General features: G+C 44.5%; 1 protein-coding gene across 1 annotated transcript in view; it reads right to left on the bottom strand.

Annotated features, from left to right (window-relative positions):
• RFX4 (regulatory factor X4) overlaps positions 1-23,930 on the bottom strand; it is a 152,285-nt gene that overhangs the window by 1,554 nt on the left and 126,801 nt on the right. Inside the window, exons 16-17 of the mRNA XM_052640515.1 lie at positions 8,957-9,119; positions 7,144-7,282 (exon numbers count right to left, since the gene is read on the bottom strand). Coding sequence (XP_052496475.1) covers positions 7,144-7,282; positions 8,957-9,119 — 302 coding nt within the window. The remainder of the gene's footprint in view (positions 1-7,143; positions 7,283-8,956; positions 9,120-23,930) is intronic.

Raw genomic sequence — 23,930 nt, 5'->3', positions numbered from 1 at the left:
GGGGGAAGGCTGTTAGGCCCAAAGCAGGCAAAGAGAACCAGCTATTCACAGGTGAAGAAGGACGTCTGGTAGTGAGGGCTTGGTCTTCCACAGGACAGACAGCTTGCCTTACACAGTCAGAAGAACAGGTAGGAAAAGAGTGAGAAGGGCAGAGGTGGTATCTGGAGCTCAGGGCAGAGGAGGCACCCAGGGCTGTTGCCAAGGAGACCACGAGGAGCCTCTGGAGGCTTTCATACTCCCCAAAGCAGCTGTGTGTATGTGGGGCGGGGGGGGGCCGGGCAGCCCCTCTGAACCCCAAAGAGACCATGATAAGACTGGGTCCTGACCAAGATAATGAGCCCCCAGGTACTAAACAGGTAATATTAAAGCGTATTATTACAAAATGGTCTTTAATTTTTCCCAAAAGTTTGCTCCCCACTCCCAGTAGCCTCTCTAGTAAACTCCTCGGATACATGTCCCCTCCCTAGCACGGAGACCTCCTCTCTGGCCCTCAGGCATGCCAGGCTGGTTCCCATCTCAAGGTATTTCGTCCCACCTGTTCCCTCCGCCTGGAGCATGTCTCTCCCACCCCTCCCTCCAAGCCCCTTCCCTGCTTGCCCTTTCATCATTCTTCAGGTCTCAGCTCAAATGTCACCACCGCAAAGAGACTTTTCTGGACGTCTTGTCTCTCCAAGCTAGTGCCCCACCTTCACCTTTCAGGGCAGGATCTTAGCATCCTGCTTGTCAGGTATCTCTTCCCACTGGCTTGTATTCCTAAGCTCCTGGTGGGGTGGTGTCATCTTCCCCACCGTGTTCCCAACATCTGGAATGATGCCTGGTACCTAGCAGGTGCCACATTACTATCCGGCAAATGAACCCTAGGTTGTTACTGCTAGAAATAACCTCAGGGTTCATGTACTCCGACCCCACGTTGCACTGATGAGACAGCTAGGATCCAGCTAGGATGAGGTGCAGAGCCCATGGTGAGCTAGTGGATGAGCTGGCAGGGGAGCCCGGGCCTGGGCTAGCTCTTTCCCCCCACGTCAGTCTGGCCCAAACAAGGCAGGAGCCACCACACAACTGAAGTCCAGAGAATTCAGAGAGGAAGACTCTCCTTTGGAACACAGCACATTAAACTTGAATCTCTCTGTCACTCTGCCTTTAAGTACCTTCCTCCCACTGCAGACCACAGGGTCTGGTAATCCCAACCAGGCCTCAGCCTGATGCTCCTGAGAGGCGCCTCGCTTGCCTGGCCTGCGTAGGGACTGTATCACGCAGCCTCCTCCCCATAGAACCCAAGAGAGGGTGGCTTTTGTGCCAGATCAAGGCCCCTCAATGCAGCTGTGCCCAGGGGTTGTGTCACAGGCTCAAAAGAGTAATTGCCTGGAAATGAGACGGGCTCAAAATATCTCCAGCGTGACAATAAAATTCTGTTACCACAGGATCCGGCCTGGAAAATTCTGTCCCGTTAGGTCAGCTAATTGCAAATGAGTCAGTGCCTCGTCTTCCCCTTGGTGAAGAGACCATTGAAAGCTGAGAGGCTGGAGTGCCGGCTGTCTGGCCCGGCCATTAAAGCCACCAGTGAAGTTGCTTTTCAGTCCAATGGGAGCACCCGCCTCACCGCTCACACTTCACATCCGGGTTCACGGGGCTCCTTCAGATGCTGGGCACAAACCCTGGGGTCCCCAGAGCTCTGTCCAGGATAAAAGTGCTTTTTGTTGAAGGCCCTAACTGGAAGTTACCCTTTTCTAGGTCAGATCAAGGGCTGTTGCTACTGATGTGAAAATGGAGGTAAGTCCCCAGTCCCCACCCTGTGGGAGGTGTGTGAGGGGTGTCTGTGGGCATGTGTGGGTGTGTGTGTGCACAAGTGGGCAAAGATTCCCTCAAAGGACCAGGGTGTGAGTCCATCTCTGCTGAGACTGACCCTGAGCCTCTTTGGAACCATATTAGGAAATGCTATTTTGAGAAGTGACTTCTCACACCAAGCGCTGACTTTCCTGCACGTGGAGAGAGAAGAATGAGCCCTTTATCCCTGACCTTCACCAAACGGGCCTCTACTGGAGAACGGGTGATAGGTGGCCCCCTGTTTTCCCATGAAAGGCGGCTCTCACTGCCCAAAGTCCTGCCAACAGGCATCCCCCACCCAGGACACAACTCCCCCAAATCTGTGCTGGACAGTCCACGTCTGCTGAGCTTTTTGGGTCACGATTAAGTGAGTACATGTGAAACACTTAGAGCTTCCACACAGTGTGTCCGTGTGCTCAGTCACTTCGGTCATGTCCGACTCTTTGCGACTCCATGGACTGTAGCCTGCTAGACTCCTTTGTCCATGGGATTCTCCAGGCAAGAATACTGGAGTAGGTTGCCATGCCCTCCTCCAGGGGATCTTCCCGACCCAGGGATCGAGCCCATATTGCATGTCACCTGCACTGGCAGGTGGGTTCTTCACCACTAGCGCCACCTGAGAAGCCCCAGAGCTTCCACACAATAAGTTTTCAAAACATAGTTGCAATTATAAATATTATTCTTCCTCGAGTCATAGGTTCGTGGTCTACTAATGCTAGGAAGAGCCTTAAGTGATTGACCATCTGATCCCACCTCTCATTTTACAGATGAGGGAACTGAGGTCAGGAGAGGGATAAATGATCTTCTTGCGGTCACACACAACTTACAGCCAGAGTAAGGATCCATTCATCCCTTCATTCACTGACCATTGTATACTGAGGTCCAACCAAGAGCCAGGTCTGTTTTGGGTCCTGGGAATATAATGGTCAGAAGGGGAAGGACCTAGACCCCCTCGCCTTCACAGGGCTAGTATAGTGAGGAGGACAGATATTAATTCTACAATTACAAAAAATAGTAATAATTGTGGTGTTACAAAGAATAATCATAATAATATTCACAGATAGTGTTAACTATCAGCCAGCCCCTGTCCTAACCTTTGTTGAATCACTCAACCCTCACAACAACCCTATGAAATAAGTACTAGAATTATCCCCATTTTTCAGATGAGGAGATTGAGGCACCAAGTTAATCAGAGGCCGAGCTGAGATTTGAACTCAGGAAGCCTGGCTCTATAGTCAGAGAAAATCTGTTTTTCTATTTTTACTCACCTTTGGCCGAGGATGCTACCCCAAAGTGGAGCATGCTAAGCAAACTTTGAAGCAATCACTGTGCCTCTGAGATCAAGGACCCACTGGACGTGGTCCACTGGAGACACTGTGAGAGCTGTGTGACCAGCTGGTAAGGCTGGGTCTTGGCTATGCAGCTGAGAAATGAGCAACAACTTTCTGGTTCACTGTAAGTGTCTTTCCAGCCAGTTTGCTTATGGTTGATCTAACGGCTTTTGAGCTCAAGAACCCAGTTCACATTCACGGCTGCAGACAGGTAGAGGTTCCATGTTTATTTTCTTTCTGGTTGGGCATGAGGATGGGGCGCCTGGGAAGGGGCCACTGATACTGTCCCTTGTTCACTTATGATGTGGGACAAGTGCAGCATAGCAGCAAGAAGGGTGTTTTTCTGGAATAATTCAGACCTTTCCCTGTGCAGCCTCATCCATCTGGACTTACTAATTGAGGAATTATGAGCATTCAAGCAGGAGTGTGGAGGTTTACCTTTGTAGTACTCATGAGGAAAGCATGTCTTGTACAAATGAATAGTAGAAACAAGGGCACACGGTACCATAGTTCAAAAAACAAATGACTTCACATTATTTTGAGTATATAAATGCTGGGATGTCTATAATTACTGGACTTCACAAAGATGTTGTATTAGTTCTGTAAGACTAACATGGTAGGCATTTATTTGCAGAAAGCAGTGTCTTGTGTTAATGACCAATTGCATTCTTTAACCATATTTTATCATTATGATTTTTCTTCACTTCAGACTAATCTTTTCCCCGCTGAGTCTGCTATAATGAAGTGTGATATTTGGTATTCAGGATTGGAATGGTTTGACCTCTGCTCTGGGAAGCTAAAACTAATTAGGCCTACAGTAGATTTTCCCCTGTGTGTTCAACCTTAAACCGCACTACCAGGAAAGGAAAGAAATACAGTATCTTGGTGTGTGTTTTTTCCTCTTTGGGAACCTGAAGCTTGTTGAGAATAGCTTCAGTAACCTCTTGAATTTACCTCCTGTCCTCTAAAACACACACCCTGTAAGTGTTCAGTGCCACGGGCTTGGGGTTGGGATTTGGAGAATTTGCCTTTGAATCTGCTTGGTCACTTACTAGATGCATGACCTTGGGCAAATTGCCTTCTGAGTTTTGCCTCATCTTTAAAAAGTGGGGAAAATGCCTTCCTTGGGAGGTTGCTCTGAGATTTGAGTGAGCCTATGTATTTCAGAGTGCCTCAACGTGCATCAGTGTGAATGGACAAAAAGGAAGGAAGGATTTAGAAAGTACTAGATAGTACCTTCCCCGGAAGAAACCCTGACCTCATCCATCAACCTGGGCAGAGATGTAGTGTAACTAAATGTCTCCCCACCCCACTTTACAAACGGAGACGGAGGCATTAACCATAAAGTGCAGAGTGTGAGTATGTGGTGGGGGTCAGAGGTTGTGAAAGGACCTGAGAGTCGCAGAGCATGGTGGTGAAGGGGCTGCAGGACCCTGTGGCCTCCCACAGCCAGTCTGGGTTCAGCGGCTCCTCCATGGGTGTTCGTTTAGTCCCCAGCTCTCCAGTTAGGATGAGTGATTACATGATGGTGCTCCAGCTGGGGACCATTGTGGTTTCTAGAGTGGATGCTACAGCCTGTCTTGGACCACTGTGGGCTGTGTGGGCATTTAGGAGCCCGTGGCTTCTTTTTATGGCAAGAGGCTTTAAAAATTTAATACCCAGAAAAACCAGCTCCAGAAGTTTCAGGAAGAGAGATGAGGGGGTGAAGAAAGAGGGAAGAATGCTGGGAGCTGTGGCTTGGGATCTCAGCTTGGTCTCGCCAGGGTCTCCTACTGGAGTGGAAGCTCTCTCAAAGCAGGCTTGCCTCCATCTCCTTCTCCCTTTATTCTCACAGGCTAGGGCAATGCTTGCCACACAGTAGGTACTTGACGGTCATGGGGGAATGAATGAATGGTTGGATGGATAGGCTGCTTATACTGTGAAAGTGTGACCCAGTCTATGGTGGCAGCTCTTAGTCATTTAAGGGATCACCATGGGGAGCACAGACCCTGGTCCCAAGAGAAGCAGGACCTAGGGAGCAGGTGTCTCCATGTGACGCAGATGGAGACCTATAATAATGCCTCAGGTGATGGTTTAGAGGAATCAACTCCTTGGCTTGTCTAGGGATTATCCTGCGGCTCCCCTGGGACTGCAGATAGACATCAAAACAGATGCCTGTTTGCCCCAAGTGCCCATCTATTGTGGATACACTCTGCTCGGCGCTCTCCCTCGGAGGCAAGTCTGTGCTGACAGCTGATGTAATTGCAGCCTCCACTTAGCTCACATCCTGCCACCTCTGTTCTAAGACTCCTGCATGTGCTTCCTTGGCAGCCTCCCTGCTCTGCCGGTCCCCTCTCTACTTCCTGGTCTCACCAGTGCTACAGAAGCTCTTTCCTAGGCTGAACTCTCATCATGTCTCCCAGACCTCCTGCGGCTCCCTCCCTGCTTGCCTCACACCACAGTTGTCTCTGCTGACCCACCTCCTGTTCACTCCTCTGTTAAATTAAGCAGCGAGTGCTCTCTCTGAATGGTGACAGAGGCTAGGGCTTAGGAGCCTGTACAGCTGGGGTCATGCTGCCCGGGGTTAAGTCCTTGACCAAGTTACCCTCACTTCCTTTCTGCAAGGGTTACCATGGAGATGTGGAAGGTGCTTGGTACTGTGCTTGGCACAGGACAATGTTTAGTAACAGTTAGCTTTTCTTTTTGATGAGTGCAGTGACCTGAGGATCCTAGACTTAATTTCTGCCTTCAGGAAATTTTGGGGTCTCTTGCAGGTATCAGGAAAGTCAGTGATGAGAAGTGTACCAATAGTGGAAAGCCCAATGCACCATTTGAGTACAGAGGAGTGGCACCTAATATGGTTCTGGAAGAAGGACAAGGACAGTGTCAGCAAATGGGATGCTTGTCCTGAACAATAAGCAGAAGAGTTCTGCTTATTGAGAAAGAGAGTCCCAGCCCGAGGCAACAGCATCTGCAAAGACCCGAGGGAGCTACACATGAACTGGCATGGAGGGACAAAGGTGGGATGTGGCTGGTAGGCCAGAAAGGCAGGCAGAGCCCAGATGGTCATGAGTCTTGAGAGACGTGCTAAGGAATTGAACTTGACCCTCAAAGTGATGATATGCAAAAGAGGAAGAGTGTTGTGGCCAGGTTTTTGATTTGATTTGTTTTACCCAAAAGATTCTCTCAGCTGCAGTACTGAGGATGGACCAAGGATGGGACAAGTTACTGACACAGAGACAGACAGACGGGAAGGCTTTGGTCATCATCTAAGTTAGATAAAGACCTGATCTGAGGCAAGGACGGTGAGGGTCCAGAGACACCAAGCATGCAGAACTGGATGGAACTGGCAACACTTGTGTTTGGGGCCAGTAGACAGCAAAGCGTCTGAGGCATGGAGAGCACCTAACACTGGTGTAACAGTGGCAGCCACCATTCCCATTCACCAAGGCCACAGAGGATTAGTGTGGCTTGTGAGACAGTGAAGACCTAAAGGCCTGAGAATGATGTGTTAGGGGTCCATTTAAGGAAGACTCTTCTACTAAGAGTCTGTGGTTGGGCTGCTGGACAGAAAAGGAACACACGTGAAACTGAGAGACCAGTTAGGATGATGCTGAGATGACCATCCTGACAGCACTTGATGAAGGTCTGACTGCACCACGAAGAGGCGATGGGAGAGGAGACAAAAGATCCAGTCTGAAGGTGGCCACCCGAAAAAAGGGTAACAGACCTCACTGCTGACTGGCTCCCAGGAGAGAGGTCAAAGGGAGGACAGAACTAGAGGCACATGGTCGGTACCCACGTAGGTGAAAGCAAGTTGGGATGACGCTGACTGAGCACCCACTGTGGGCAGCCACGGGAGGGACAAAGTGGCACGGAGGAAAAGACCAGCCTTCCCTTGGAGGCACAGAGGTTGCACACACAGTATGCAGAAGGTGCTTATTGTGTTGACTAGACCTGGCATCAAGCTCACCAAGGCCTGGGCAGGCAAGCAGGACCACCGACTCACCTGCGCAGAGCTCCTGTGGTACGGGGAGTAGTGGAGCGGTCCTGAGATGGCTGTGTCATGTGGGAGAGCTGGGTACTGGCTCTGCATCGGGGGAGGATGCTGGTTGCCATAGCTCCCATAGTTATAGCTTCCCGTGTATCTAAAACGCAGGAGGCGCATGGAATATTGTGAGTAATAGCAGGGAGAACAAAGCAGTTTGACACCTTTAACAATCAACCTCATCTACTCCTTCTTTTCTTTCTTTTTGTTTTACATTTTTCTTTTTCTTCTTGTTTCCTACCGTCTCCACTCTGGCTTTGTTGTGACAGTGTCAAACTCCCAGGTGGGTCTTCCTTCTCGCCTCGGCATACCTCCCTCACCACCCAGTGAGTGCTCAGGGAATTAAAACAGCCCTGAGCAAAACATCATTAGTGATGGAGACCTTGTCTCCTGTTGTGGTAAAAAGCCCCACATTATAGCCTGAAGTCAAATAGGAAAAAAAGAAGAAATTACTTTGGGACTTATGTTTTTGTTTTGCTCAGTCCTCTGCTTCTCCATCTTGGGGAAGGATGCAGCGTGTTTCTCTGAGCTCTCTCCTGGGGAAAACAACATGGCCAACCAGGCGTCAGCCTCCGGTTCTAAGCCTGGCTCCACCAGCTCCCAGCTGTGGGGCCCTGGGCTACCTGCATCCTTGTTTCTCATATCTGTAAAAAATGCTGCACCTCGCTACTCTGAGAGTCATATATGTGAAGACACTTTATAAACATAGGATACTGCTTTGAAAACACAGAGCACTGTTACCACTATTCTTAATAGCATCTTTACATCAAAGATGCTGGTGTATGACCACATGAGTGTCTGTGCTGTCATTTCTGCAGAATTGAAAGTTCTCTGAAACAATTCTAAGTCGATTTTGAATGTGTGGGGGAAATACTCTCAGGGGTCCCCTGAGAAAATAATGGCTGTCCCACTGACTGGCAGGGGCACCTGAGCCTTTGGAATTAACTCCAAGTATGCCCACAGTCAGGCCTCAGTTACTGCATGGAAGGGACCTGAGTGGTCCTCCTTCCTCCCTTCCTGTGTCCCCCACAGCTGGTCTGTTGGAACCTGGTTTGTGAGGCTCACTGTGCCGTCAGAGCCGAGTCTCACCTTCTCAAGAAGGAGGGCCCTTTATAATATCAGTGTTTCTCAGATCAGGGCACAGTAGACACTGGAGGAGGAAGGTCTTTTCATAAAGACAATGCAAAATGGCAAAAAGCTGCTATGATTCAGGTTACCCTTTTAAGGGGATTTGTAATTTATACATCACAGTAACACCACTACAGATTTAGGGGAAAATATGGGCAAAACAAATGATTTATTTATTCAGGGTCCAAATCACCACTGGAACCCACTTGGAGTTGAACCCCATGAGTAAGCCCTGTCCTCCAGGGACCCCCAGCCTTGGGTGGGGAAGCCCCCCTGTGATTGAGACTTGGACCCACCATGAAGCTGTATGTTATGTGCCTATAAAGTAGCCACCCAGGAGAGCTGGTGAAAGGGACTTTTCCATTTTCTTTCCTAAAGGAGGCAGACAGAATCTCAGTCAGCCCCACCCTTTGCAGCCATGTGGCCTGAGGAAGTGAACTTAGTCCAGCCTTAGTTTCTTCATCTGTCAAGTGGGTCACCTGCCCACCTCACCTGGTTGTTGAGGGGACTGCATGAGATAGTCATACAAGGTGTGGGCAGACCTCAACAAAGGGAAAGTCCTTCTTGTCCTCTGAGGAAACCACTGCTGAGTAAACCCTGTCCTTTCAAAGCAAAAGTAAAACAACATCCCAGGAAAGCCGCCTACCCGTGCTCCTCTCTGTGGGGATAAACTGGTATCCTGTGTGTGACCGAAGAGGAAGGCACGTGTGTGCTCCGCATACAGGGCAGCTGTTGAGAGTTTTCAGCTGGGGACCCTGCTGCTGTTGTCACCGTGTACGTTAGAGACCATGTGTACGACTGCATCGCTCCTGCAGAGATAAGCAAAGATGCATCATCACCAGCAGTTCTCACTCCCCCAGTTCTTCTCTAGCATGCTAGTGGTTTCCCACTGCTCTTTAGCTGAAAGCCAGAATCTTTACACATCCTGTGTCTTGGTTCTTGCTGACCTCACCAGAAGCATCCCTCACTCCCTGCTTTTGTACCTCTGATCCAGCCACCATAGCTTTTTTTTTTTTTTTTTCATTTTTCCAGAGTACCACAATTCCTAGCACCACAAGGCCTTTGCACATGCCTTTGCACAGCCATTTCCACTGCCTGGAACCCTCAGTCTTCCCTAAGTACCCACTCATTCTTCATATTTCAATACAAAGAAGCTGTCTCCTAACCCCAGATCCCATTAAGTCAGGTCCCATACAGCATGATTGTGCCTACCACAATTTGTAACCTTACAGCCATTCATGAGTGTGATTGAATTAATGTATGAACCCCCTCCCCACCAGACTGTCAGCTACATGAGGGTAGGGGCCTTGCCTATATTGCCCACCACTGGTCACCAGTGCTTAATACAGAGACTGATGGCCAAAGGGTTTTCAATGAAAATTTTAAAAGAAAAAGGAGAATCCTTGCATCCCTGGGATAAAGCCCACTTGGTCATGATGTATGATCTTTTTTAATATGTTGTTGGATTCTGTTTGCTAGAATTTTGTTGAAAAATTTTGCGTCTATGTTCATCAGTGATATTGGCCTGTAGTTTTCTTTTTTTGTGGCATCTTTGTCTGGTTTGGGTATTAGGGTGATGGTGGTCTCATAGAATGAGTTTGGCAGTTTACCTTCCTCTGCAATTTTCTAGAAGAGTTTGAGTAGAATAGGTGTTAGCTCTTCTCTAAATTTTTGGTAGAATTCACCTGTGAAGCCATCTGGTCCTGGGCTTTTGTTTGTTGGAAGATTTTTTATTACAGTTTTGATTTCCATACTTGTGATGGGTCTGTTAAGATTTTCTATTTCTTCCACATTAACAAATTTAAAGATAAAAACCATATGATTATCTCAATAGATGCAGAGAAAGACTTTGACAAAATTCAACATCCATTTGAGATAAAAATCGTCCAGAAAGCAGGCATAGAAGGAACATACCTCAACATAATAAAAGCCATATATGATAAACCCACAACAAACATTATCCTCAATGGTGAAAAATTGAAAGCATTTCCCCTAAAGTCAGGAACACGACATCTCACCACTACTTTTCAACATAGTTTTGGAAGTTTTAGCTATAGCAGTCAGAGAAGAAAAAGAAATAAAAGGAATTCAGACTGGAAAAGAAGAAGTAAAACTCTCACTGTTTGCAGATGACATGATCCTCTACTTAGAAATCCCTAAAGACATCATACTTAGGAATAAATCTACCTAAAGGAACAAAAGACCTATATATAGAAAACTATAAAACACTGATGAAAGAAATCAAAGATGACACAAATAGATGGAGAAACATACCATATTCATGGATTTGAAGAATCAATATAGTGAAAATGAGTATAATACCCAAAGCAATATATAGATTCAGTGCAATCCCTATCAAGCTACCAATGATATTTTTCACAGAACTAGAGCAAATAATTTCACAATTTGTATGGAAATACAAAAAACCTTGAATAGCCAAAGCAATCTTGAGAAAGAAGAATGGAACTTGAGGAATCAACCTGCCTGACTTCAGACTATATTACAAAGCTACAGTCATCAAGACAGTATGGTACTGACACAAAGACAGAAATATAGATCAGTGGAACAAAACAGAAAGCCCAGAGATGAATCCATGCACCTATGGACACCTTATCTTTGACAAAGGAGGCAAAAATATACAATGGAGAAAAGACACTCTCTTTAGCAAATGGTGCTGGGAAAACTGGTCAACCATCTGTAAAAGAATGAAACTAGAACACTTTTTAACACCATACACAAAAATAAACTCAAAATGGATTAAAGATCTAAATGTAAGGCCAGAAACTATAAAACTCCTAGAGGAAAACATAGGCAAAACACTCTCTGACATAAATCACAGCAGGATCTTGTATGACCCACCTCCCAGAGTAATGGAAATAAAAGCAAAAATAAACAAATGGAACCTAATTAAACTTAAAATCTTTTGTACAACAAAGGAGACTATAAGGTGAAAAGACAGCCTTCAGAATGGGAGAAAGTAATAGCAAATGAAACAACTGGCAAAGAATTAATCTAAAAAATATACAAACAGCTCATGCAGCTAAATACCAGAAAAATAAATGACCCAATCAAAAAATGGGCCAAAGAATTAAACAGACATTTCTCCAAAGAAGACATAACAGATGACTAACGAACACATGAAAAGATGCTCAACATCATTCATTATCAGAGAAAGGCAAATCAAAACCACAGTGAGGTGCCATTTCATGCCAGCTATCAATAAGTCTACAAATAATAAATGCTGGAGAGGGTGCAGAGAAAAGGGAACCCTCTTACACTGTTGGTGGGAGTGCAAGCTGGTACAGCCACTATGGAGAACAGTGTGGAGATTCGTTGAAAAACTGGAAATAGAACTGCCATATGACCCAGCAATCCCACTGCTGGGCATACACACTGAGGAAACCAGAATTGAAAGAGACACGTGTACCCCAGTGTTTATGAAAGCACTGTTTATAATAGCTAGGACATGGAAGCAACCTAGATGTCCACCAGTAGACAAATGGATAAGAAAGTTGTGGTACATAAGCACAATGGACTATTACTCAGCCATTAAAAAGAATGCATTTGAATCAGTTCTAATGAGGTGGATGAAACTGGAGCCTATCATACAGAGTAAAGTAAGTCAGAAAGAAAAACACCAATACAGTATATTAACGCATATATATGGAATTTAGAAAGATGGTAACGATGACCCTATATGCGAGACAGCAAAAGAGACACAGATGTAAAGAACAGACTTTTGGACTCTGTGGGAGAAGGTGAGGGCGGGATGATTTGAGAGAATAGCACTGAATAGATCACCAGTCTAAATTTGATACATGAAACAGGGCACTCAAAGCCAGTGTACTGGGACAACCCTGAGGGATGAGATGGGGAGGGAGGTTGGGGGGGATGGTTCAGGATGGGGGACACATGTATACCCATGGCTGATTCATGTCACTGTATGGCAAAAACCACTACAATATTGTAAAGTAATTAGCCTTCAATTAAAATAAATTTTTTTTTAAAAAAGAAAAAAGAAAGGGAAAACAAGAAAAAAGATCGAAGAATGGAGAGAGGACAAAGAAAGCTCAGTCGATGTAGCTCCAATGGGCTCTCCAAATAACTTCTCAACACTCAACTCAACAGGTGTTAAGGATCCAACAAATTGCTTTAAACAAACGTAAGGAGATTATTGGGCTCCACCTGCCCAGGTCTTTTTAAAGATTATTAGACAGTGACCTTAATGCTGACCTAGTCCATACATACTATTAATTCCATTAATTTGCCTTTTAATTGGATACCTTGAAAGTGCTAGGGATTGGGGAAAGAACCTGACAAAATTTAAAAACTTCAAGAGGCTTAGAAACTTTATGAGATGGTAAGAATAAAAAAGGGTAATTTAAGAAATCACTAATAGTGACAATAAATTCATCAACTTAATTTCTGATAAGTGTTAGAATGTTGATACAGTAGAAATGATTAAACCGATTTTGAAAGGTTCTGGGAATAGGATTAGACACCTCTTTTTAGGCACATGGAAGACTAAAGAACTCGTTAAACGGAGGTCATTTTTAAGGCAAAATAAATCACTGCAGATGGGATTGCACTCATGAAATTAAAAGATGCTCACTCCTTGGAAGGAAAGTTATGACCAACCTAGACAGTATATTAAAAAACAGAGACATTACTTTGTCAATAAAGGTCCATCTAGTCAAGGCTATGGTTTTTCAAGTCATGTTTGGATGTGAGAGTTGGACTATAAAGAGGGCTCAGCGTAGAAGAATTGATGCTTTTGAACTGTGGTGTTGGAGAAGACTCTTGAGAGTCCCTTGGACTGCAAGGAGATCCAAACAGTCCATCCTAAGGGAAATCTGTCCTGGGTATTCATTGGAAGGACTGATGTTAAAGCTGAAACTCCAGTATTTTGGCCACCTGATACGAAGAGCTGACTCATTTGAAAAGACCCTGATGTTGGGAAAGAATGAAGGCAGGAGGAGAAAGGGACGACAGAAGATGAGATGGTTGGATGACATCACCGACTCAATGGACATGAGTTTGGGTAAACTCCAGGAGTTGGTGATGGACAGGGAGGCCTGGCGTGCTACAGTACATGGGGTTGCAAAGAGTCGGACACAACTGAGCGACTGAACTGAACTGAACTGCGAAGAGAAAACTTTGGTCCTCCAATCTTGTACTTTCTGCAGCAGACCATTTTTATCTTGAAATTCTTCTGGGAAGATAAAGGAAAGGTTTTCATTTAAAAGTGGAATTCTACCATAATGTCTCTGGGTCCTAGTTCTGCCGCGCACTGGTTGTCAGATCTTGAGCTAGCTTCTTAAAATTTATATGCCTTTATTTCATCATCTGTAAATTAGGAATAGATACACCTATCTTGTATGACTGTTATGAGGATTAATTCTGATAATATATGTCAAAGAGCCTGGCATGTGGTAGGCTTTTAATGTTATTCAAGCACTCTTATGAACTCAGGTATTCTTCTATCAGACTTTTTTTTTTGGCTGCTTCATGACATCTGTGGGATCTTAATTTCCTGATCTGGCCCCCTGCATTGGGAGCATGGTGTCTTAACTACTGGACCACCGGGGAAGTCTCATATCAGACTTTATTAAAGTAGACATTTCTTTATTTCCCATTTCAGACTCCAAAGAAGACAAGTTTCTTGGGTCAGATTCTGTCATTAGGGATGAAATGTTTGAATAGCAACGGTGACTTGAACTAACAGTGAGTAAACTTCTAAATTCATGTCTTTCTGCAAAATCACAAAATCCTTATCCACCAGTACAGCTAAAAGTACCCCTTCCTTGTTTAGACATCCATACCATATTTCCCCCGCAAAGATAATGACTTTAGCAGGCTATATGCTAGCTGTCATTTATAATAAATGCAAGAAGACTGGAAGGAAAAAAATAAAAATAAATTGCCCATGTCTCAGATGATTGGATTATGGGTGACTGCTCTCCTCTATATTTTGAACTTCATATAAAATTAAATAACTTATAATTTTAAGTACCCTTTTTATTAAAAACAGGTTATTGCTGAGAACGGTTTTAATATTTTATCTTCTTTTGGTTTATCTGTATTTTCTTATAAAGGATGTATATTGCCTCTGTGAAAAGAAAAGCATTATTAAAATATATTAAGCAAATTTCACAATTAGAAACGGAATTGGAGGGGGTGAGAAGTTTGGGCAAACAATGAACCAGCCACAGCAAGCAAGTAATTAACCCTTCAAGCCCCTGGGCCCTCAGGAGGGCAGAGTGAGGTCAGTGGGTATTTAAAAGGGGCAACCAAGGAAGCCAAAGGATTTTCTCCCCCTACCCACCCTCAAGCAGTAGGAAGACACAGTGAGAATAGCCATCACCTGAGAGAATGCAGAAGTTACTTTTGTGTGAGTTTCTGGAGCACGGCAACTGCTCCTTATTCATCTCTGTATCCCCAACAGAGGGTCTGCCAAATAGTAGGTGTTCAGTAAATTTTTGTTCCATTGAATTTGTTGTTGAAGGAGTAAATGCTGCTAGAAATAGACGTTATCAAACAAAAAGCTAGTGGAACTCTTGGAAAAATGGGCTCCTGTGGTCTGGGAAACAAAACCCCTAAATGGCCATGTGCCAGCAAGCTAACAGATCCAGTCAGGCAGGCTTAAGCAGATTAACACCTACTGGCTTGGGTGAGAAACCCTCTCTGCCTAGGGAGCAGAAAAGAACACCCCTTGCATTCCCTTTCCTACCGGTGGGACCTCCAATGAGAATTGCTGCTGCTGCTTCTCTAAGGAAACTAATAAAAGAAAATCTGTGCAGTTAACAGTTTGTGCCTCATTTCTAAGACAGCTCTAATGCTTTTTATTTGTTGGTAAAACAATAACAAACCTTCCCTGTTTGTCTAATTTCCGTATCTTTCTCTTCTCCCCTCCCCGGTCTACCACCTCTAATTAAGTCTGAGAATAGTGGTGAATGTCCTTGATCTTTGAGAATCCTCTAAAGATCTTATAGGATTTGAGAATGATAATATTGTAACTACTGGAGAGGAGTACTTTCCTTCCTTCTCATCCTCAATAAAATATTCTTCTTCCCTGAGTTTTTTATATATGTGTGTTTTTTTTTTTCCTTGAAAGGGGTTGCTTTAAAAAGAGGGTGCCTTGGGACGGGGAGAATGGTTAGAATATAACATGAAATCAATAATGAACTTGTTAAATGAATTAATGAATGAATGATCATCCATAGACATGATCATCATGAATGATCATCAACATAGACCAAGCCTCACGTTAGTTTCTTTTTATACATTGACTCATTGAATCATCACAACAACCTTTTGAAGTAGGCAGTATTACCACCTTTTTCAGGTGACAAAGTTGAGGCCCAAAACTTGGTCAGGTGAGTAGCAGAGGGGGATCTGAACCCAACAGTAATAATTGCTTCTCACACTTGCATGTGCATTTGGATCACTTGGAGATCTTGTTAAAATGCAAATCTGATTTGGTTGGGAGACTGGGAGTTGAGCCATCAATTCTGCGTGTGTAACAAGCTTCTAAATGATGACAAGCTTCTAAGTGATCCCTTGGACTGCAAGGAGATCAAACCAGTCCATCCTAAAGGAAATCAGTCCTGAATAGTCATTGGAAGGACTGATGCTAAAGCTAAAACTCCAATACTCTGGCCACCTGATGCGAAGAACTGACTCACTGGAAAAGACCTTGATGCTGGGAAAGATTGAAAGCAGGAGGAGAAGGGGGGATGACAGAGGATGAGATGGTTGAATGGCATCGCTGACTCGATGGACATGAATTTGAGCAAGCTCCAGGAGTTGGTGATGGACAGGGAAGCCTGATGTGCTACAGTCCATGGGGTTGCAAAGAGTCAGACATGACTGAGCAACTGAACTGAAATGATGACAATGCTCTTGGTTCACGGAGCACACTTTGAGCAGCAAGCCTCTAGGAAACACTGCCTCCTATCATGTGCTTTACATGTTTGGGGCCATTACAGATCACAAGCTGTGACTCCGGTACAGACTTACGAACATTTAAACTGCTTCCTAGTCTATCTGGCCATACCCTCCCTTCAGGTCTTGGACTAAATCATATGAACCTTTTCCCCACAAGGATTCTATGAACCGTCACAGATGTTGCTCAGGTTTTGGGCCAACCTAAGCCTTTCTTAGTACCCTCCTGAGAAATAAGCTCCTAGAAGTACATCTAGATTCTAGAGCTGCTGCCCTATACAGTAGCCAGTACGAATTTAAATTCACTAAAATTAAATACAATTAAAAATTCAGTTCCTTCATTGCGCTAACTGCATTCAGTTACTCAATGGCCCCAAGTGACTGGTGTCTACTGTTTTGGACAGCTCAGGTTAAAAAAAAAAAAAAAAGTTCCCATCATCACAGAAAGTTCTATTTGGATAGGATTGCTTGAGAGGATTTGACACTAAACCAACATTTCCCATAACATTCAAAACTGAGAAGAGAAAGATTTTACATCTGGCTCCATCCCCACTGGCTATCATCTATCCTAAAGGTAGCTGTGCTTAAGAAGAATATTTTCTAAGTTGAAAATTCATCTGTTTGAATTACACGTTACCAATAGTTCCATGGCCAAAAGGAGACTGACAAAACTGATCAGGGGCAGCAAGTGAATCAGCTCCCAGAGAGATAAGTTGGTTCATGACCTGGCCCCTGTGCATCTCTGCAGCTTCCTCTCCTGTACTCTCCCCCTCATTTATACCCATCAGTCAGTCCTGACTATGCCAGGCTCTTTTCTGCCTCAAACCCGTACACATGCTGTACTCCACTACTTAAAATGATCTTTTCTTCTCCCTAGTCTTTATGTGGCTAGCCCCTTGTGACACTTCAGGTCTCAGACAAATGTCACATCTTCAGAGAGGCCTCCTCTGACCACCCAACTAAGATGATGCCACCATGGCACTTATGACCATTTTAAATTATATAGTTACCTGATGCTTAACTTCCATATTGACTCTCTTACCCACTAGAATATAAGTATCATGAGGACAGCAACTGCACCTTTTTTTTTTCCTTCACTTTTGTACCCTAGGACATGGCACAGATTAGATATGGAATTACTTGTGGCTGAATGAATGACCAAATGAATGAATGAACAAATCTAAAGATCCCAACATGAAGCCAAGACCTTGGTGGTGTGAAGTCAGGGGCAGATTAAACAATTTATTTTCAATGCCAGCTTCTATTTCCTAATCCTGTTCCTTTAGAGAAAAGGAAGCAACAGGGATGGAAGAGGATGAATTCACTGGCAGGGACCATTCTGAGTTCTGTGAGTGAGTCATGCGGCTCTGTGGCAGGGCTGCGGTGACCACCAGCTCCCACTCACTTCGGCTTCCCTCAGAATAACTGAGCTTTTGTTATTTGGAAAGACTAGGGGCCAGTTATCTTTGTTACATCCTCAACGGATGCAGAGAAAATGCAGCTGGGCAGGCCAGATGTTCTACAGTTAGGGCTATTTATGAGGAATTTGCCTCTGTTTCTTTAGGCATCCTAGCATCTCAGTGATTTAATTTGCTGGTTTTGTGTTGTAGGGAACCCATGATGGGAAGTTGAAAACATGAGTTTAATAGTTAACTTTTATTGCTGAAAGAGGGCATACTTAAAATGACATCATAAACAAGCTCTTAGAATCCTTCGGTGGCCTGACCTGGAGAGAGTGGGATCTTAACATTTTGCTTTTAAAGACATTCAAGAATTGCAGCCCAGTGTCATGTTAAGTGGGCTACTCAGTTTGGAACCACCTGCCATGCTCCTCAGAAGGAGAAGCTCCAGTTTTTTAAAGTAAGCTAAGGTTTCTGAACCTTGCTGGGTCATGAAGGAGCTGGCATGCCACCAACATTAGAGGGGGGGGAAAAAGGATAAATGGGCTTGATTCTGCCTTGTGGAAATCTGTTAAAATGGAACGCTTTACGAAATCTCTCAAGGCATTCCTATAGACTCTGACATACCCAGTCAAAACTGGCCGTGCATCATGTGCAATTCGAGGTGCTTGATGTGCCTTTCCTTTTCCCTCTGACTTTTAAAAACAATGAATAAATACCATCTTAAAACATATTTAGGGCTTCGCTGGTGGTCTAGTGGTTGAGAATCCACCTGCCAGTGCAGGGGACACAGGTTCCATCTCTGGTCCAGCAGGTCCATCAAAGGACCATCTCTGGTCCACATGCCATGGAGCATCTAAGCCTGTGTGCCAGAACTACTGAGCCTGTGCTCTGTAGAGTCCACGAGCCACAACAAGAGAAGCCACCACAATGAGAAGCCTGTGCATTGCAAGGAGAAGCAGTCCCTGCTTGCCACAACTAGAGAAAGCCGGGGCACAGCAATGAAAATGAGTACAGCCAGAAATACATATATAAATAAATCTTTTTAAAAAACATATTTAGAAATCCATATAGGGATGGACAGAGCACTATATACAGATATAGGTGGGATGTGGTTTTCCTAGTGAATCATAGCTCATTCTCACCCTACTTTGTACTCCTTGTATCAAAGGATCCCCAAAGGTTGTGTGCAATGAATTAATGTTCTCTTTGTGCTCACCAAGCAGACATAATACTGTTCTCTTTTTCACAGCTGGAAAAATGAGGAAGTGTCCATCAACAGTGAGATGCTGATTTGTGGAAGACCTGCAAACACCTGATTGGCTCTAATACTCAAGGAGCTGAACTTGATAATATGTACATCATCTGAGCAATGATATTCAGAGTGCTGGAAGCCCAACAGAGTCACTGAATCACACAAAATTTCATTTAAGATGTTAATAAGCTGTTTCAGCCAAGAGTTGTTTTGTTTAATTTTTTCTTGCTTAATTACTTCTTGCTTCCTGGTTTGGGTCCTTTTAAAAACAAAATGGTTTTGCTTTTTCTAAAATTTTTAACCATTTTTTGGAAAGTAATACTATATAAATCAAGCAATCATTTAAAGATAGAAATAAAAACTAACTGAGCATGAAAACCATATGCTGAGTTAAAAAAACATGACAGATGCATTTTAAAAGATTTCCAATAATTGCTTTCCAATGTACAATATTGTTCAAAAAATACACAAATTCCCAAATTTAAGCCTACTGTAATAGATTTCCTGATATTCAGGTGTATACCATGGATAACTTGTGCTTTATATCATAGTATCTATAAAACCATACATGCTGTTAGGAAATTATGCTTGTGGTTCTTCCAAGACATTGAGCCACAATGCATGCCAAGGCCCAGTCCAATTTAGCAATGGAGTATTTCAAAAGTGGTACTTGAGAAAAATATTACAGATAGTTTTATACAGGATGACATTTTTAATGCCCCCTGGAGATATCTGAGAACAAAGCTGGAATGTGCCAAAATCTTCAAAGGTTACAGTCATCTGAGGAGAACCTGTTTCACATTTGTATTTCTAAGAAGCTACTTTTACGACGCCTGAACACATTGCACAGAAATCTCTCAACACGTTTATGATATTCCTGTGCCTTTGACTATCACACCTGCCATACCTTGAGGCCTCCACATTAGTACAAAGAAAGTCAGCGGCAGACTTGTGAGCTGGCTGAGAAAGATGATGAGACCCTAGAAGTCTTTCCTTCACACTCCTCCTTCCCCTTACTGCCTTGGAGTCTTCTTGTTTGATCTGTTGCTAGGTTGGCCAAAAGATTCCACTCAAATTATTTCTGCTTCATAATGCACAGCTGTTCCAGTTGCATAATTTCCCTGTTGATTTTAGAACTATGGATGTTATCACTGGCTGACTGATGTGCTTGTCTGCCAGGAGGTGGTGGGGGGGGGAGGGGTGTGTGCACGGGCAGGATTATTCAGGTAAGAGGCTTCTAGGTGCTCTCACTGCCCTTCCTTCCTGAGTGAGGAAGGAGACCCCCGATTCAGCCTCCAAAGAACCCCTGAGCATCAGCAGAGCTCGAACAATGCTCGAGTTCTCATCCCATTTTATTTTCAGCAGATAAAGTTGTTCTTTGATGCACAACTTTTCTTCCTGAGCCTTCTAAGCAGGAACTACAACAACCCACTGTGGAGGGAAAAATGGGAGGGAGGTGAGAGGGAGTCAGATTCTTCGTCCTCAAAGTAGAAAATGAAATGCGATTTGAGGTGCATCTACATAAATAAGGGCTTCCCCTGTGGCTCAGCAGCAAAGAGTCTGCCTGCAATGAAAGAGGCACAAGAGACACGGTTTGAACCGTGGGTGGGGAAGATACCCTGGAGAAGGAAATGGCAACCCACTCCAGTATTCTTGCCTGGGAAATCCTGTGGATTGAGGAACCTGGTGGGCTACAGTCCCTAGGGTCGCAAAGAGTTGGACATGACTACTGTCTGGGGAGGCCTTACAAATAGCTGTGTAAAAGAGAGAAGCGAAAGGCAAAGGAGAAAAGGAAAGATATAAGCATCTAAATGCAGAGTTCCAAAGAATAGCAAGAAGAGATAAGAAAGCCTTCCTCAGCAATCAATGCAAAGAAATAGAGGAAAACAACAGAATGGGAAAGACTAGAGATCTCTTCGAGAAAATTAGAGATACCAAGGGAACATTTCATGCAAAGATGGGCTCGATAAAGGACAGAAATGGTATGGACCTAACAGAAGCAGAAGATATTAAGAAGAGGTGGCAAGAATACACAGAAGAACTGTACAAAAAATATATTCACGACCAAGATAATCACGATGGTATGATCACTCATCTAGAGCCAGACATCCTGGAATGTGAAGTCAAGTGGGCCTTAGAAAGCATCACTATGAACAAAGCTAGTGGAGGTGATAGAATTCCAGTTGAGCTATTTCAAATCCTGAAAGATGATGCTGTGAAAGTGCTGCACTCAATATGTCAGCAAATTTGAAAAACTCAGCAGTGGCCACAGGACTGGAAAAGGTCAGTTTTCATTCTGATCCCAAAGAAGGGCAATGCCAAAGAATGCTCAAACTACCGCACAATTGCACTCATCTCACACGCTGGTAAAGTAATGCTCAAAATTCTCCAAGCCAGTCTTCAGCAATACGTGAACCATGAACTTCTAGATGTTCAAGCTGGTTTTAGAAAAGGCAGAGGAACCGGAGATCAAATTGCCAACATCCTCTGGATCATCGGAAAAGCAAGAGAGTTCCAGAAAAACATCTATTTCTGCTCCATTGACTATGCCAAAGCCTTTGACTGTGTGGATCACAATCAACTGTGGAAAATTCTGAAAGAGATGGGAATACCAGGCCACCTGACCTGCCTCTTGAGAAACCTATATGCAGGTCAGGAAGCAACAGTTAGAACTGGACATGGAACAACAGACTGGTTCCAAATAGGAAAAGGAGTACGTCAAGGCTGTATATTGTCATCCTGCTTATTTAACTTCTATGCAGAATACATCATGAGAAACGGTGGGCTGGAAGAAGCCCAAGCTGGAATCAAGATTGCCAGGAGAAATATCAATAACCTCAGATATGCAGATGACACCACCCTTATGGCAGAAAGTGAAGATGAAAGTGAAAGAGGAGAGTGAAAAAGCTGGCTTAAAGCTCAACATTCAGAAAACAAAGATCATGGCATCTGGTCCCATCACTTCATGGGAAATAGATGGGGAAAGAGTGGAAACAGTGTCAGACTTTATTTTGGGGGGCTCCAAAATCACTGCAGATGGTGACTGCAGCCATGAAATTAAAAGATGCTTACTCCTTGGAAAAAAAGTTATGACCAACCTAGATAGCATATTCAAAAGCAGAGACTACTTTGGCAACAAAGGTCCATCTAGTCAAGTCTATGGTTTTTCCAGTGGTCATGTATGGATGTGAGAGTTGGACTGTGAAGAAAGCTGAGCACTGAAGAATTGATGCTTTTGAACTGTGGTGTTGGAGAAGACTTTTGAAAGTCCCTTGGACTGCAAGGAGATCTAACCAGTCCATTCTAAAGGAGATCAGCCCTGGGTGTTCTTTGGAAGGAATGATGCTAAAGCTGAAACTCCAGTACTTTGGCCACCTCATGCAAAGAGTTGACTCATTGGAAAAGACTCTGATGCTGGGAGGGATTGGGGGCAGGAGGAGAAGGGGATGACAGAGGATGAGATGGCTGGATGGCATCACTGACTCGATGGATGTGAGTGTGAGTGAACTCCGGGAGATGATGATGGTCAGGGAGGCCTGGCGTGCTGCAATTCATGGGGTTGCAAACAGTCAGACACGATTGAGTGACTGAACTGAACTGAACTGAACTGAGCACACATGTAAATAAATGTGATGATGCTCGCATCTAAATTTCCACTGAAAAGGAGGACTCTCTCCAGCTGTGGACCCAAAGTGAAACCACTGCTCCATCTAATGCCAGTTATGGACAACCCTGCTTCCCATCACTGCTCTGAAGAACCATTCTCCTGAACTGTCCCTGATGAAGGGCCGCTGGGATGGTTAGCACGTTTTCTGTCCCTGGCAATGTGGAAAAGAGGGCAGGCACCTTATAGGCTTTAAGCATCTGCTCATTTCCTCTCTGAGTAGCTCCGGCTCTGGAAACATTTGGAAAAGAATTAAACAAAGGTCTCCTGGGATACGTATTAATACTTGAAGTCCCATGAAAATGACATGCTGTTTCTTGCCTCCAAGCCTGTGCTTGGAATACCTTTTCTCTCATTATTTGGCTCCCCAGATCCTTCAAGTACAGGCTGGAGGCCCCACTTTCTGCTCCCTAACTCTTTGACCTTTCTTCCAATTCAGCAGTCATTACCTTAAATTATAGCTACTGTCTTGATCTTCAGAACCCTGTGCTGTGCTGTGCTTAATTCCTCAGTCATGTCCAACTTTTTGTGACCCCGTGGACTGTATGTAGCTTGCCAGGCTCCTCTGTGCATGGGGATTCTCCAGGCAAGAATATTGGAGTGGGTTGCCGTGCCCTCCTCTGGGGGATCTTCCCAACCCAGGGATCCCAATGCAGGTTTCTCTCCAGCACTGCAAGTAGATTTTTTACTGTCTGAGACACCAGGGAAGCCGAAGAATACTGGAATGGGCAGCCTATCCCTTCTCCAGGGGATCTTCCTGACTCGGAAATTGAATTGGGGTCTCCTGTGTTGCAGGCCGATTCTTTTATCAGCTGAGCTACCAGGGAAGCCCCATCAGAACCCTGGCATCTAACAATAAACTCCCAGGGGCAGGCACCACAGTTCACCTGTTTGTATCACCAACTTCTGAAGTGTTTAGCTCATAGAACCCACTTGAGAAATATCTATTGAATCAGTTCAGTTCAGTCTCTCAGTTGTGTCTGACTCTTTGCGACCCCATGAACTGCAGCACGCCAGGCCTCCCTGTCCATCACCAACTCACAGAGTTTATCCAAACTCATGTCCATTAAGTTGGTGATGCCATCCAACCATCTCATCCTCTGTTGTCCCCTTCTCCTCCTACCCTCAGTCTTTCCCAGCATCAGGGTCTTTCAAGTGAGTCAGCTCTTCGCATCAGGTGGCCACAATATTGGAGTTTCAGCTTCAACATCAGTCCTTCCAATGAACACCCAGGACTGATCTCCTTTAGGGTGGACTGGTTGGATCTCCTTGCGGTCCAAGGGACTCTCAAGAGTCTTCTCCAACACCACAGTTCAAAAGCATCAATTCTTCAGTGCTCAGCTTTCTTTATTGTCCA

The sequence above is a fragment of the Budorcas taxicolor genome, chromosome 5 (genome assembly GCF_023091745.1).
Source record: "Budorcas taxicolor isolate Tak-1 chromosome 5, Takin1.1, whole genome shotgun sequence".
Lineage (NCBI taxonomy): Eukaryota > Metazoa > Chordata > Mammalia > Artiodactyla > Bovidae > Budorcas > Budorcas taxicolor.
Note: the sequence above shows the minus strand (reverse complement) of the source record. Positions and strands in the feature narration are given on the sequence as shown.